The sequence below is a fragment of the Arachis hypogaea genome, chromosome 8, assembly GCF_003086295.3.
Source record: "Arachis hypogaea cultivar Tifrunner chromosome 8, arahy.Tifrunner.gnm2.J5K5, whole genome shotgun sequence".
In the NCBI taxonomy this organism is placed as follows: domain Eukaryota; kingdom Viridiplantae; phylum Streptophyta; class Magnoliopsida; order Fabales; family Fabaceae; genus Arachis; species Arachis hypogaea.
In genome coordinates, this window is record NC_092043.1 from 22,600,964 (window position 1) to 22,616,117 (window position 15,154).

Below are 15,154 nucleotides of genomic sequence, written 5' to 3' on the forward strand. Positions count from 1 at the left end.
GGCTCATGAGCCTGAGATGATTTAAGAAACGAGATTTCTAAAGCCAAGGCTGAAAAGAGTTGAAACTTGATTTCAAAGTGAAATGAATAGAGAAAATGATTTATGGCTTAAATGCCAATTTCATGAATTTGATGATTTTGAATGTGGAAGTGCTGTTTTGTTGAGAGCCGGATGGGCTGTGTATGTTTATACATATTGATTGGTTCTGGATTGAACCGTGAGCCGGAATGGCTGTGTATGATATGAATATTGGCTGGTTCTGGATTGAACCGTGAGCCGGATGGCTGAGATGGATGTTGATCCATGATTGAGAATGAAAGCATTTATGCTGAGATATTGATAAGTTGTGATTTTTGCACTTCCACTATCGGAGTTACGAGTTTCCCTGGGTAGTAGCAGTGGCTAGCCACCACGTGCTCCAGGTTGAGACTTGATACTCTTCTGACCCTATGTCATAAGTGTGGCCGGGCACTGTGAAAGACCCGGATGAGCTCGCCCCCGAATATATTCACCAGTGAGGGTGATGGATATAGATCATGATTATGATCAAGTTATGACGAGTATAACTCGAGTTGGGGATGCATGACAGAGGGACAGTCCAATGGTTAGCTACCAGGACTTGTCGGGTTGGCTCTATAACCGACAGATGATATCATCAGCCACTAGGGACAGGCATGCATCATATGCATCTATGTGACATTGTTTGGGTATGCATATTGTACTTGGTTTGCCTATGTGATTAGCTGCTAATTGTTCTACTTGCAATAACTGTTTGTTTGTGTTTGCATCTTCCTACTTGTGTTTGCTTCTGGAACTCTGTTGGATTGTGGTGATTTGGTTGATGGTTGGATTGTATGGGCCTAGGGCCGTGGTTGGATTGATTGGGCCTAGGGTCGTGGTTGGAATGAGATGAACCGATGGTTGATTTCGGTTTTGTGTTTCTGGTTTGGAATAAAATGTGAAAGGCTATTTTGGTTCAGTATAGATAAACCATTTTGAAAGGCTTTGATGTTTTAAGAATTGAATGGTTCCTCTTTCAGAAAAGATTTCCGACTTTACTTTTATTGTAAACTGTTGTTTTTGAAAAGAGGCATAAGATGGTTATTAATCACTGGTACGATTTATCTTCATGTATCCTATTACAGTAATTCCCAAAAACCCTCTACTGAGAACCCTTTCGAGGATGATGTTCTCACCCCCCTACATTTTTCCCCTTTCAGGATTTGGGCGCAGAAGTTATGAAGAGTTAATTATTTGTTATTGAGATGCTCTGTATTGCTTTAGATTATTATTTTGTACCCTCGCCTTTATTCTGATATATTCTGTGAGAGGGATAGGAATTGTACTGGATAATGTTTGTAATATTATTTATATATATGTATGTATATATATCCGGATGTACTCTTTATGAGTTTTTGTAAGTTGTATGGTATGTATGGATGTACGTTGTATAGCAAAAGGATTTTTGGGAGCGGTATTGCGGTTTAAAGTTTTTAAACAGGCTCATATTTTAGTGTTAAATAGTATAAGTGTCGTCGTAATGTCCGAGCTATCAGAGTTGCGCAGCCGGAAGCGCGAGCTTTGGTAGTTAGGGTGTTACAAAATTCATCCTCCAAATGATCCTAACTTTAATGTTTTGAAATGGTGGAAGAACAATCAGATGAAATTTAAAGTTCTTGCAAAAATAGCTAAGGATATATATGCTATTCCGGTGTCTACTGTTGTCTCTGAATCTGCTTTTAGTACAAGTGGTCGTGTGATTTCTCTTCATCGTGCAAAGCTCAAACAAGACATAATTGAAGCTTTGATGTGTGGCCAAAGTTGGTTGTGGGCACCTTTGGGAAGTAAAGGTGATATATTGATTAATCTTCATTTATGTTAATTTTTTTCATAGTACCAATTAATTTGTTAATTGTTATCTCTTTTAATTTTCAGGTTTAAATATTGATTTGCAAACTTTTAATGATGATGAAGATGTTGAAAGTGATAAAAAATAAGGGTTGAAGATCATTTTATATCTAATATTGTAATTTCTTTATTATGGTGTTAAATTTGTAGTGATCTAACAATATTTTTTTAATTTTAAGTTATTTTAGCTAATGACATTGTATGAATTTTATGTTTGTATTTTAATTTATCTATGAATTTTAAATTTTTGTCTTAATTTATATATGAATAGGTAAAAATTAAAATATTTAATTTTTACAGGGGCGGGTCGGGGTGGGGCGGGTACCCGCAGGGGCGGGTTCGGATTCTGCTATTTACTACCCGCGGGTAGTGATGGGGGCGGGTTGTATATGCATGTCAGGACGGCGGGGCGGGGTCGGGTAGGGCGAAAACCCGCCCCTACCCTCCCCACTGCCACCCCTATATATGATGGACTTGGGCTCAACTTGGGCCCGGTTCAACCCGTTAGCGTTTTTAGATCGTTTGGCCCAACTTCGGGCCAAACTTTTAACACTAACGCCCGACTTTCCATCTCTAATATGTTTCTAAGGTTTTCGGCTATTTTCACTGCTTCTCGCGCAGCACCGAACAGACTTGAACCGGTTCGACTGTCAATTTGCGATTTTTCACGGTTTTTCGCAGAAAACACATTTTCTAACTCGAAAGGACCTACTGAGTCCGAAAATCATATTTAAATCCCCTCCTCCATTCCCCACTTCTTCAACTCCTTCCTTCAGCAAAGAGCAAACTGTGCTAGCCTCCCCCAAAGAAAGCAAACCCTAGCCTCCACCAATAGTTGTTGCCGTCTGTCGGAGTGAGAGACTGCTGTCGCCGTCTGTCGCACTCAAGAACTTCCATCTTCGTGCTCTCGGGTCTCTCGCCGGATCCTCCACGTCGGCTGCTCGCATCTCGCCATTCTCCTCTGTGCTCGGCTGCTCGCACCTCCCTCTGCCAGTGAGTGCTCGAGCTGTGCGTGTTGGTTGTTGCTCATCGTCCGTGGTTGTCTCTGCTCGATTCTGCCTGCTCCCAGTCTCACTCGAGTCTCATCTCAGTCACTGGCATCTCGTGGTTCGTCTGTCTCGTCTCCAGCGGCAGAAGCAACTCGTGAGGTTGTTTCTTGCTTCGTCGCCTTCTGTGTGGTGGTCGCCGACTCACCGTCGACTGTTGGTGAGTCCCTGCACCATCGCTTCCCTGTTCTCTCTTTTTTTAGATTTTCCTTCTCCCTGTATTTTTGTATATTGCTGAATTGCTAATCAAATTTGCCTTGTTGCTAATCTAAATGTTGCTGTAAATTGGGACTTTACTTGGATTTGTTAAATTTGTTGCTGTAACTTGAATTTGTTGCTGAATTTTTTGCTTCCCAGTCACAAAATCAGAATAGAATACTCAGTCAGTCAGTGCTTGGTTGATTGGCTTTGCTCACTGATTGTATTTGATGATAAATTTTAAATTGATAACTTTTAAATTTTAAATTTGCACTGCCTGTTATTGATTCACTGTTCCTTCAGTACTTTTTGTTGTTGTTAATCATTGTGATGAGCTTTATTAAAATTGGGTTGAAAACTGTTGAAGCTTTTTTCATTTTTTATTGTTCTTAACTTCTGTTCTTATTAAAAAATTTGTAATTGGTGATCTTTTGATTTATTATATGCTTCATGTTTTTAATTTCACTCTGCTCCTAGGCTTTGAAATCAGTTTATGATAACTGTGATGCAATTATTTAGTTGGATAACTGATGTAATTATTGAGTTTTTTATTTGCAAGGTGATTTTCGGTTGATTTTTATTTAATTTGGTAATGGTGTTTATGATTGGGGTTATATAGTTTTCATTATTTTTTAATTTGGTAATAGTGTGATTATTTGTTGCTGTTTGTAATGTTTGTTGTTGAATGATGATTGTTCTTTCTTGCCGCTGTTTAGTAATGTTTATTGAAATTTTGTACTTTTTCAATGCATATTTATATGTGTTATTAGTCAAAGTCATATCAAGGTCATGCAAATTTATTCAATGTAGTTAAGCATTACTTGCCTAGTCCAGTATGTATGCTCTCTGGTTCCTAGAGTAAATATTTTGTGAATTCATGAATATTATAATGTATGCAAATTTCATGAATGTATGCTCTCTGGTTCCTAGAGCAAATTCACAGGGGAGGATTGTATAATCTTATATTAATAACAAAGACAAAAATTTCACCTCACTGCACTATATGATCATGCATCTAAGTTCATATCTATTTTCAGTTAGTTTGTAATTTTGTACTATACGTGATTTGTATATATCATTGTAAAAAATAAAAAAAATAAAAAAAATAATACTGGTTACAATTGTTTATTGAAAATGTGCAAAGTTAAGTCATAAAAGTTGTTTGTATAATGTAAGATCTCAATAAATAAGTAGTTTTGCATTGTATTCAATAATTATGTTGTCTGAATGACACTGTTGTTATAGAGATAAAGTGAATTAAAGTTATATTTTATGATGTTTATTTATAATTTATTTATTATTTTATTTTATTTTAAAATAATTTTTTCGATTAAAATACAATTAGATCAATTAAATCAATAAACTAATAAATCAGTAGTTAGAGTGGTTCCATGACTGATTGGGTTCTCATAACCTTCCTTTGAAGAGTATTCGTTCCTTGTTAGTGAAACGGCGTAACAAGAAAAAGAGAAAAATGGAGAAGAGGGAAGACCTGAGATCGTTTCTGCCGTACCTACCAGTGGTGATGCGTTCTTCCACACTGTTTTGGCCGTCGCATGTGGTTGAAGCGCTCAAAGAACTCGCCAGAGGACCTCTTCACAGTCACGTTGACTCAGGCCACATCCTCTTCACCGCCATTGAAGACATCAGAAACTCTCTTTCTCTCTCTTCCAACTCCTTGGCTCCTTCCACTTCTCTTGGATACTCCCTCTTCTTCGACGAGGTAATTACGCACTTCCCACTCAATTTTCAATTTTGAATTGTGGGTTATTCTAAAGTTGGGATTTTGGGGTTATGCGGTGTTGTTTTGTTTCAGCTGATGACTAGGGAGGAATCAAGGAAGTGGTTTGAGGAGGTTGTTCCAGCATTGGGGAGCTTGCTTTTGAGGTTGCCATCTTTGTTGGAAGCACACTATGAAAATGCTGATAAGGTTTTAAATGTGGGAGCTATGATTGGAACCGGTCTTCGCATGTTGGATTCACAGGAAGCAGGAATTGTGTTCCTTTCCCGGGTTTGCTTCTTTTGCTATGAGTTTATGTGATTTTACTCCAACGGCATTAGAATTACAGTTACTTGCTGTATTGTATGTTCTTACTCAATAATATAACTTGCTTAATGGCTGCCACTACTGATGACTATGGTTATTATAGTCAACCTTATCATTTCTTTGCTTTTTAGGAGTTGATTGCTGCTCTTCTTGGGTGTTCGCTTTTTTGCCTATTCCCGGACCATGACAGATACATGAAACAGCTTCAAATAATCAATTTCGATCAATTGTTTGCGTATGGAATCTATAGCTTTTCTTTCTCTTTGTTAATTTGATGTTTTTAGTCTTTTGTTTTTCTTGCACTGTTGGAGCAACAGCCGAGTTCTCTTCGTCTCAGTCTCCGTGTGACCTCAAGGTCAAGGGTTCAAGCCGTGAAAACAGCCACGGATGTAATTTTAGGTTAGGCTGCGTACATCATACCCTTTGTTTGTGGCCCTTCCCTAGACCCTGCGTTATGGCGGGATGCTTGTGCACCGGGCTGCCCTATTGATATCAAGATGATGCAGCCAATGTCATGCTGTTTTCTGTGTGAAATGGTGACTGAATGGGTGTGAAAAATAGGAAGAGAGGGTATTGATATTGCTCTAGTTTCATTTTGTTCTAATATTTATCTATTATAAAATTATGTCTGGTTGCAAAAATTTCTGAATGTATTAGTAAAATTGATGTAAATTTTGGATAGAACAGATCAATTATGCTTTCTTCATTTTCAGGAGTCTATATGAAGATTACAGTCAAAAGCAGGAAAGTAAGATTCGATGCATCATTCACTATTTTCAAAGGATAAGTTCTGATATGCCTAAGGGTGTTGTCTCTTTTGAGCGAAAAGTACTACCCTTTGAAGGTGATGCTGATCTAATTTCTTACCCAAAGTCTAACTTTTGGAGCACTTCGGCTATACCTCTTTGCAAATTCGAGGTAATTGAAGGAAATTCATTTTCTACTACTGGGAGGCCAGTTTCTTTTTGGTTGATAATGAAATATTTACTTTACAAGGTAATACTATGGCATTTTCATAGGTTCACACTTCAGGACACATAGAAGATCAATCAGGTGAAGCTGTTGAAGTGGATTTTGCAAATAAATATCTTGGTGGTGGTGCTCTTGGAAGGGGCTGTGTACAGGTACAGTGTAGTATTACCATGAGACCTAAATTCTTGGCAAATAGGATAGCTGTTTAGATCATAGTTCCTGATATGTTTTACATGGATATGTATATGGTGTGGGGTACATTTTGTATTAGCAACTTTTATCATTTTGTAGACACTGTAGATTGAGGTATTGTTTTGCCGGGTGAAAATTTTTGCCTGCTGATGTGTAATTTTTCTTCGTTTTATTTTTATTTTTATTTTTATTATATCTTTTGTAATTGTCTGATATAGGAAGAAATTCGCTTCATGGTCAGTCCAGAATTGATTGCTGGCATGCTTTTCTTGACAGCCATGGAGGAAAACGAGGCTATAGATATTGTTGGCGTTGAAAGGTTCTCGAGTTATACAGGGTGAGCACTACAAAATGGTTTTCACTTCTATTTGGAGAAGAATATTTTTAATGCCTATTGCTCGAGTAAGGTGGAAGAAAATCATGTTTCTTCATCATTATGCTTAGCATAGTGTATTTCCTCTGTTTTTGCCTCTGTTAATGTTTGTCTATTATTTGTATGTTTTTTTTTAACTGGATAAATTCGACATCTGTTTTTCTTCTCACTGTTTTCTGTTTATGCACCGAGAAAAAAAAGGGTCAAACATTTTATTGTTCTTTGTGTTGCTGCATGTTTTCCAATATGGTATTTATTGTCCTTCGTAACCTAATGATAAAAGTATATCCTGAATTCTTTAGGTATGCATCATCATTTCGATTTTCCGGTGATTATGTGGATGAAAGGGACGTAGACAATCTTGGAAGACGTAAAACCAGGATTGTTGCAATTGATGCATTATGTAGCCCAGGGATGAGACAATATAGGGAAAAGTTTGTATTACGGTTAGTAAATCTTGGTTTATGTTCCTGAATCTCTATAAATGGGTGTTTTGTATGTATCCGCTGCAAAGTTGAAACTCTTTTCAAACTTTGTTTTAGCTTTATTTTCTCAATCATTTTGAGGAATGTGTATGATTTACGTCAAGAGATAATTATAAATAGTAGCCATACTTCATTTTTGTAATTATATTTTTCTTTCATTTATTATGGTCTTTTCCAGTTCAATTCCTTTAAACTAATGCGTATTACAAAAACAATTATTTGGGAAAATATTATTATTTGCAATGGTTAAAAAAGTTCAAATTGCTAATTCCTGTAGAGAGATCAATAAGGCATTCTGTGGTTTTCTATACCAATTTAAATATCAGAAGTATCAGAAAATATTACAAGAGAATGGATGGTCATCTGAACAGGTTGGTTTTCATCATGTCTGTCAATAAACAAAGAAATTGGATTTTTGGTTGAACAGCCATGTTTAAGTATGAAATTCTCATAAAAGATATTTCCGGACATTTTCTCTTTTGCTTTGCAGTTTGATGCTTCAACGCTAACACATATGGAAACAAGTGAAGAAGAAATTTCAAATCATGAATTCGAAAAATTTCAAAATAACTACCAACGGATGGAGCAGGGCAATAATATTGGGGTTGCAACCGGAAACTGGGGATGTGGTGCATTTGGAGGAGATCCTGAACTAAAGGCTATAATTCAGTGGCTTGCTGCTTCACAGGTAACACATATTTTGATTATTTTCATTCTTTGGTGACAATTCAAAATGTTGAATTCGTGTTGGTTCGTTCCATGCAGGCCCTAAGACCTTTCATAGCATACTACACATTTGGCTTGGAGGCGTTGCAGAACCTAGACGAGGTAATTTGAATTTTCCTTCTTAATGGTGTGTTGGCAGCTATCTTTGTGGTTTGTTTTCAATGAATATCATCATTATCCGTTGCTTCCTTCATCACTTGTTTCTCTGCAATTGGTGGATGCTGTCCATCCGTTGAGTATCTCCATCCAGCTGAGTGCCGGCAACATTTTCAGCTTGAGATGGACTTGTTTTGATGTTAAGATTCTTAGTAGGAACTTTGGGTTCGATATTGTGCAGGTGGCTAGTTGGATTTTGTCACAGAGATGGACGGTTGGGGACCTGTGGAACATGCTGATTGAGTACTCGACAAAGAGATCAAAAGGCGAAACTACTGTTGGCTTCCTCCGATGGCTTCTACCATCATTGTATGGTCATGGTGCTAGGTTCAACTCGTCAAACTCACCTTGATCAATTGTTGATTGCCTGTCCTGCTCTATCTTTGAGAAAAACTTGTAATTACAAGAAAGAAGAAAAGGATGAAAAAGTCGTTCTTTTCTTAGAATGTGTTTTCTATGTACAGTTTGATTTGGAGACTGCACTTTTTATCATTCTTTGATTTTGTATCATTGAAAATTGTATAACATAGTTGGAATTTAAGAATCCTTCATTCATTATCACAGGTCCTTTGATGGAGATGGGTGTTTGGTGACCTGAAGGTTCTTGGATGGATGAGTTTAGCTATGTCTATATTTCTAGAAAATGTTGTATTGTTTATAAGAACTAATGGATTCATTTATTGTATGTAATAATAACAAATGTGAGGTTATAGTAAGTATTTGGTTTCCTAACCAATGATGTTGAGTTCAAGTCTTAGGAATAGAAAGAACATTTTTTGACCATACCCAAAAAAAATAAATTATGATTTTTAAAGAGAAGAATAAAAGAAGGGTATTTTAAGGAAAAAAAAATAGACATTGATTCTCTTTGTTCCCTTTCTTTCCCTTTTTTTTTTTGGTACGTTAAGTGCCACGTTGATAACTGGAAAATGGATAGGGAGTAGGGACCCATTTATCCCTTCACCCTCTCTATCTTCATCCTTTTCAACCTTCTTTCCAAGGATCAAATTCAGTGGTGAACTTTCAGAATATTAGTAGCAACAGAATAAAAAAATAGGCCCTTGTTGGAAGCCACAATAGAGAAGGAAGAGAACATTGTCGGCGTTAATAATAAAGATTGTGATTGTTGCTTGGTGCAACAAGGTAGTAGTTGCAAAAAGAGGAGGTTGATAAGCGAGCAAGTTGAGTTTCTGGAGAAGAACTTTGAGGTGGAGAACAAGCTTGAACTCTTATATTCAGAACTGAAGCTCCTTCTATTAGTGGAATGGCATGATCATGGTAACGATGTGGTGGCAGCCCCGGTAATGCCTGAAACACCTTAGCATGAGATGCTAACACTGATTCGATTACCTGCGGTACCTGCAATACCGTAGCCACAGCTGGACCATAAATCCTTTTCCCCCTTCTTGAATGGACAAAACTGCAGATTAAAGGTGCATACCTCCATAGCACAGCTCCGGGTCCCCCTGCAATGTGACCATGCTATCCCCATTCCGAAATCGAAGGCGTGATTTTTTGAAGTTTGCAAGAACGTCTCCCAACTTATCTAGCCACGCCAGTCCCAGGACAAATTCCGCTTCGTCAGTTGGAAAGATGAAGAAGTCTTCCTTGATTGCCACTTCCTTGAATTGGAGTGTGACACCCAAACACCTTCCCTGTCCCTCTGTATTGGTACTGTCCGCTACCCTGACCTGGAACTTAGGGGTGTTGTCAATTCTCAGGCCCAACTCGGTGATAATCTCTGGTGTCGCGAAGTTATCCGAAGCTCCACAATCTATGAGAACGCGTACACGGCGGCCATTTACCTTTGCCCAGGCTTTGATTGACTTGTGATGTCCACTCAAGCTCATGAATTTAAGCTCCAATTGTCCATGTTCCCCTGTTTCCGGAACTGCCTCATGCTGTAACCAATCCGCTTCAAAGTCTGGCTCCATGATTAAAAGCTTGAACTCTCTATTCTTGCAATTGTGATCTGCAGTGTATGGTTCGTCACAGAGGAAGCATTCCCCCTTGGCCCGCTTAGCTCTATTTTCCTCGTTGCTGAGATGTCTCAATCCGCGCCGTCACAAGGGGTCCGTCGTCGATTCCACGCTGTCGCTTGCTGCAGAGGTGGACGCTGTAGCGGGATGCACCACTTTGGTAGCGGTTGAATTGGCAGTGGCGAAGTTGGGAGCCAGTGATTTACCGCGTCCCGATGCCCCTCGCAAGGCAGCGTTACGGTTTTCGACCTTCTGTGCCAGTTCCATTAACTCGTCCACTAACTGGTATGGGAACAGTTTACATTCTTCCCCTACTTCTGGTTTTAGTCCATTCAAGAAGAGATCCATCAGCAACTCTGGCGCAATTCCACGGAGGGGCCGTGCTTGAAGCACGAACTGGTCAACATAGTCCCGCACTGAGTTCGTCTGTTTCAGCTTCAGCAGCACTTGATAAGGGCTCTGTAGCCGTTCCGGTTGGAAATGCCGCAGCAGCGCCGCACTGAAAAACCGCCACTACAACACCGGCGCCGTCGCCTCCCACCACCTGAACCACGTAAATGCCCTTCCTTCCATTGCAAAGGTGGCGACCGTGAGCCATTCCTCCTCTGGCACTGCGCGCAGCAAGAAGAATTGCTCCATGCGTTCAACCCAAACCACCGCGTCGTCTCTGCGGAAGATCGGAAGTTCCAGCTTTCGCCATTGCTCCGGCGCGCCGCGGCTTCCGGCCGATGAGCCTGCGGCCAGGTGCGATCCCGGTGAACCACGCTCATTCCGATTAGGCACGCGATTTTCGAACGCATCTATTCGAGAATCGAAGCGCTGTAGCGTCTCCTGCATCGATCGGAACATCTCCTCCATGCGCGATTCAATCGTGTCAAATCGTGACTCCATTTTTCTCGATCTCGATTGCACCATTCAGCGTCGGGATCCTCAAGCTCTTGATACCAGTTGATAGGACCAGTAGTAGCAGAAGGATCAAGCTTTATTGATATACCGGGATGGCCAATTAGCTCTCCCTAAAAGGTTCTACACAGTTGGAACTACCAGCTCAGAGAGAGAGAGAGATCCTCTCTAATTTCTAACAGAATTCACAACAGAAAAACTATCCTCCCTAAACAACTATATCCTAGCTATTTATAACAACCTCTCAGCCAGCTGGATATCCTAACAACTCCTAAAACACTTCTACTTGACCCCTACTTACCTCTCCTTTTGTAACACAGTCCAAACCTGTTAGTAGTAGGCACCTCTCTATCAAAGTTCCAACTCGTAAAAGAGATTGGTTTGCACCCAGGTTAAGTTGCCATCAGATTTCAAAATTGAAGGGCAAGGTTCAAGACCAAGCAGGTTGAAAAAAGACTTTGCTGCATTGAAACAAAGCTTGGATACCCTTCAACAGCAATATGATAATCTTCTTCACCACAATCACAACTTACAAAAACAGGTAATAACAAATAATCAGTATATATATATATATATATATATATATATATATATATATATATATATATATATATATATATATATATATATACACGCCGTTTTTAATTTTATCTGGGAATAATTAGTTAAATTTTGGACATGTATTTTACGTAAATAAGAGTTTCTAGGATTGTGTGAATAAGGGCTACGGGTGAAGATAAAGAGGGTGAAGATGGAACAAATCGGCCCCTATCCGTTTTCTACGGGTGAAGATAAAAAAAAAAAAGAAGGTCGGATTGAATCTTCACTTCTTTTTGTATAATAGATAAGTAAATATGTGGTGTTTTAATTGGATATGCATTATCTTTTTTGGTTTTGTAAAACTTCTCGGAAAAACGAGTGTAACAATTTTACTCACGCAAAATTGTATGGAAATAAGTTTACAAAATTCTCTTAAGTTTCAGCATATTATATAACGCCCAATCCGAATACAATAAATTGTATTTTAACCTCATCATATAATAACCGATACAGTCTCTCAAATTAAACATATATTTTAATTGCTCAAGCGACTTTTTAGTATGCATAATAGTGAAATAAAGTCAATTTTAAAGTGACAGGCATGACTACTAGGAAAATAAACAGAGATTTATTGAGATCTCATCCTTTACGAGCATGCCATGCTTTGCAAAGGTGTTTACATAAAAATTTGCTTCTCAACAAGCATGATTAGCAACCAGGGACCCGTTACTAGGTGTGAATGTGACCACTACCACGCTTAACATCATTGGTGGATCAAAATAGAGAGAACTTATACAATGTGAACAAAACAACATTGTTATATGCAAAACACTGAGAGGAGATGCAGCTCCTTCTTCTCATGTTTAAGGTCCCATTCTGATACATTATGTTCAAGCCAGTTGCTAACTCTAAAGAGAATTCTACTAAATTCACAATTTAATCTTAGGCTTGGAATGTATCAAGTTCCCCCTTGTGAGTCAGAATAATTAGTGGTTATGCAAAGCATCACTGAGGATCAAATCAACCATCAGTAGTTGCCTTGTCAAAAGATGATTTTTCTGGTTTCTTATTTGGTTCCATATCCACGTACAGAACACGTCCATGCAATATCTGCAACAAAAGAAAAAGTAAAGGGTTGATTCATTTATGAATTTTGGCATTTCACAGAAGAGAAAAATAAAGGTACTAGATTCTTGCCTTTCCATTCATAGCCATCTGTGCCTTGCGGGCTTCTTCCTCCTTAGCAAAGGTCACATATCCAAAACCCTTAGATCTGTTCTTGGCTTTGTTCAGTACTATATCAGCTGGAAAAGGGAAATGACATTTACAGGTACATTAAGATTTTAATATGGGACATTCATGTTCAATGCTTGTAGTGACAATAGAAGAAGAACATACCATTTAGGACATTGCCATATTCTGAAAAGGCTTCAGCTAATTTCTCTTTTGTGGTAGAAAATGCTAAACCTGCACCAAGATTTTCATTCAGTTCATGTCACAGCAACAGCAAAACGAGAGAACTTAAATTTCGGGGCAAAGGCAAATCAAACACTTCTATAACAGTAATAAATAAAGAAATCATTAAATCATATACGCTAAACAGGATTGGCATTAAGATGGCTAAATTGTACTCAAACTAAACCTTTTTCCATATACCACAATCTAAAGTAATGCAAGTTATTGCTTGATTCCTACTCAAAGGCGGCTGGCGGCTGCAACTACTTAGTTGCATTGTAATATGCTATTATTTCCTTTTTCTAATTGCTCTGGGACCATTTGCTTTACTTCTATTTCTGAAATCATCGTTTACAGCAATGATGTGCAAAACAGATTTCATTAAGTATAAACCCCCAATGTTGAATCAATCCATTTGAATCCAATGCTAAAACCAATAGCAGGAATAACCAGCCGTGCTCTGCAGTTATTCAAATGTCCATAGTAAAAGCAATTGCTTGAACAGAACTTTAAGATAATCAAGAAAACAGCTCAAATTAGCAGACTATTGAAAAAATCAAACTAAATTTTTGGTACTCAAGTTTGCAAATAGTAATAATGATATTACACAAGAGAGGGAGAGTCCCAGGAAAACGAAAAGGGTGTGTGTAGCTATGTACCTTTGACAAAAATCTTGGAAGAAATTGATCAGAGGAAAAGAAGCTGAGAAAGAGACCGGTGCTGTTGACACCATATTTGCCGCAGACCTTCCATGCTTCAGCTTCAACTTCAACTGTCACTCAACAAAATAATTTATATTCAATTATTACAATTCATAAAAAAATCCAAAATTATCCACCAAAATCTCATGTAACTAATCTCAAGTACCAAATAAAAAATAAACAAAGTTAATACTAAATTTTATTATCAACCATCATAAATAACAAAGCTAATATTAAATTTTATTATCAAAATCCCAATCTAAAGCTTTTGTATCTACTATTTTTGCAAATGCTGTGGCATAAGCATTTAGCCACCCTCAACAAAGATTGTATATACCATAATATGACCAGGAAAAAAAAAGGATTGAACATAACAACCTAATTTGATCAATAATGTGATCAGAAATTTTATCAATAATTTAGTCAGCAATTTAGCAATAGCAGGACCAATAACAATACAACGATAGCAGCAGCAACATTAGCACTTGATTAACAATAAAAATTAAAACAGTGTAGCAGCAAAAACAAAAAAACAGAGGTAGAGGCAGAGAGGCGGAGCAGACCGGTGGAGAGGAGGCCGCAGAGGGGAGAAGAGGAGGCAGCTGTTAAGCAGAAAAGAGAGTAGGCCGCCGCGGAGAAGAAGGGAAGCGAGGTCAGCTAGCAAGAGCCGAGAAGCCTCATTCAGAGAAAGACAAAACAGATCAACGCTTGGGCCTGGGCCTGGGCCCAGGGGCAAGAGGATAATGGGTAAAGCAAACTAATCTAGGGTTGAATAAATGGTCAAATTAGTCCCTGAAAGATCACTCGTTTTCTAAATTAGTCTTCTAAATTAGTTTTTGAGAGATTTTTTTAATCAAATTTGTCTTTTAAAAATTATAAATTAGTCATGTTTGTCCTTGTAGATTATTATAGGTTATGACCAAGAAAAGGTTAGTGGACCAAAAAAGAAAGAAAGGTTATCATAGGTTAATGAAGAAAACACAAAAACCAAGTCCTAAACTAAAACCAAAGCTGTGAGACCTAAACCGGTCAATGAATCAGTCGAGTGATTGGTTCAATAGTTCAATAGTCTAACCAAAGTCAAATTGTGGTTGAACCGATTTAATTAAAAATAAAATAAAATAATTAAAATTTTTAAAATGAGGGTTTAAGAGAGGAAATAAGAGAGGATAAGAGAGAAATAAGAGGTTTATACTTTATACACTTCAAGTGAGGATTCTAGAGTAGGTTTTTTTTGTCGAGATGGAGTAGGGTTTAAGAGAGGGTAGTTATTTTTTTAAAAGCATTTGGGCCAGGGCCAATGCCCTAGGAAGGATGATTGTTATCCCTTCCTTGTGAGTACATTCATATGCTATTGGGCTTAACGTATATTTTTTACTTATCAAAATAGACTTTTTATGAATTTGTTTATGGCAAGATATGAAGAACAAAGTTGCATTAAACTTAACTATCCAAAATTATACCTAAATAAAC

At 38.0% G+C, this 15,154-nt stretch overlaps 2 protein-coding genes across 4 annotated transcripts; one reads left to right on the forward strand and one right to left on the reverse strand.

Annotated features, from left to right (window-relative positions):
• The first annotated feature begins 2,401 nt into the window (after nucleotides 1-2,401).
• LOC112706485 (poly(ADP-ribose) glycohydrolase 1) lies at nucleotides 2,402-8,839 on the forward strand. 2 transcript variants are annotated; one of them, XM_025757799.3, is made up of 13 exons: nucleotides 2,402-3,114; nucleotides 4,579-4,875; nucleotides 4,969-5,163; nucleotides 5,331-5,434; nucleotides 5,913-6,117; nucleotides 6,219-6,323; nucleotides 6,582-6,700; nucleotides 7,039-7,182; nucleotides 7,499-7,592; nucleotides 7,712-7,909; nucleotides 7,987-8,049; nucleotides 8,285-8,430; nucleotides 8,668-8,839. In XM_025757799.3, exons 2-13 carry the CDS (start codon nucleotides 4,627-4,629, stop codon nucleotides 8,699-8,701), a joined length of 1,656 nt encoding a protein of 551 aa, XP_025613584.1. In that variant the 5' UTR covers nucleotides 2,402-3,114; nucleotides 4,579-4,626; the 3' UTR covers nucleotides 8,702-8,839. The 2 variants fall into 2 exon arrangements, with proteins under 2 accessions (XP_025613584.1, XP_025613583.1); XM_025757798.3 differs by having other exon boundaries at nucleotides 2,664-3,114; nucleotides 4,598-4,875.
• Nucleotides 8,840-12,131: 3,292 nt separating this feature from the next.
• Nucleotides 12,132-14,384, reverse strand: LOC112706486 (small RNA-binding protein 11, chloroplastic). Of its 2 annotated transcripts, XR_003155777.3 has the most exons (5): nucleotides 14,245-14,384; nucleotides 13,640-13,752; nucleotides 12,924-12,992; nucleotides 12,723-12,829; nucleotides 12,132-12,635 (listed from the first exon to the last, which is right to left on the reverse strand). XR_003155777.3 is itself a non-coding variant. In XM_025757801.3 (4 exons), the coding sequence occupies exons 1-4, from the start codon at nucleotides 13,255-13,257 to the stop codon at nucleotides 12,546-12,548; spliced, it is 303 nt and encodes a 100-aa protein (XP_025613586.1). In that variant the 5' UTR covers nucleotides 13,258-13,487; the 3' UTR covers nucleotides 12,132-12,545. The 2 variants fall into 2 exon arrangements, 1 of the variants encoding a protein (XP_025613586.1); XM_025757801.3 differs by lacking the exons at nucleotides 13,640-13,752; nucleotides 14,245-14,384 and adding an exon at nucleotides 13,221-13,487.
• Between the last annotated feature and the right edge of the window lie 770 nt (nucleotides 14,385-15,154).

Excerpts from the sequence above, each read along its gene's own strand:
- LOC112706485 (XM_025757799.3), top strand. The coding sequence starts at position 4,627 with ATGGAGAAGAGGGAAGACCTGAGATCGTTTCTGCCGTACCTACCAGTG. Across the intron at positions 6,118-6,218 it reads TACCTCTTTGCAAATTCGAG|GTTCACACTTCAGGACACAT; the intron begins GTAATTGAAGGA and ends GCATTTTCATAG. Across the intron at positions 8,050-8,284 it reads CGTTGCAGAACCTAGACGAG|GTGGCTAGTTGGATTTTGTC; the intron begins GTAATTTGAATT and ends GATATTGTGCAG.
- LOC112706486 (XM_025757801.3), bottom strand. The coding sequence starts at position 13,257 with ATGCAACTAAGTAGTTGCAGCCGCCAGCCGCCTTTGA. Across the intron at positions 12,830-12,923 it reads ATATGGCAATGTCCTAAATG|CTGATATAGTACTGAACAAA; the intron begins GTATGTTCTTCT and ends TCCCTTTTCCAG. Across the intron at positions 12,636-12,722 it reads AGATGGCTATGAATGGAAAG|ATATTGCATGGACGTGTTCT; the intron begins GCAAGAATCTAG and ends CTTTTGTTGCAG.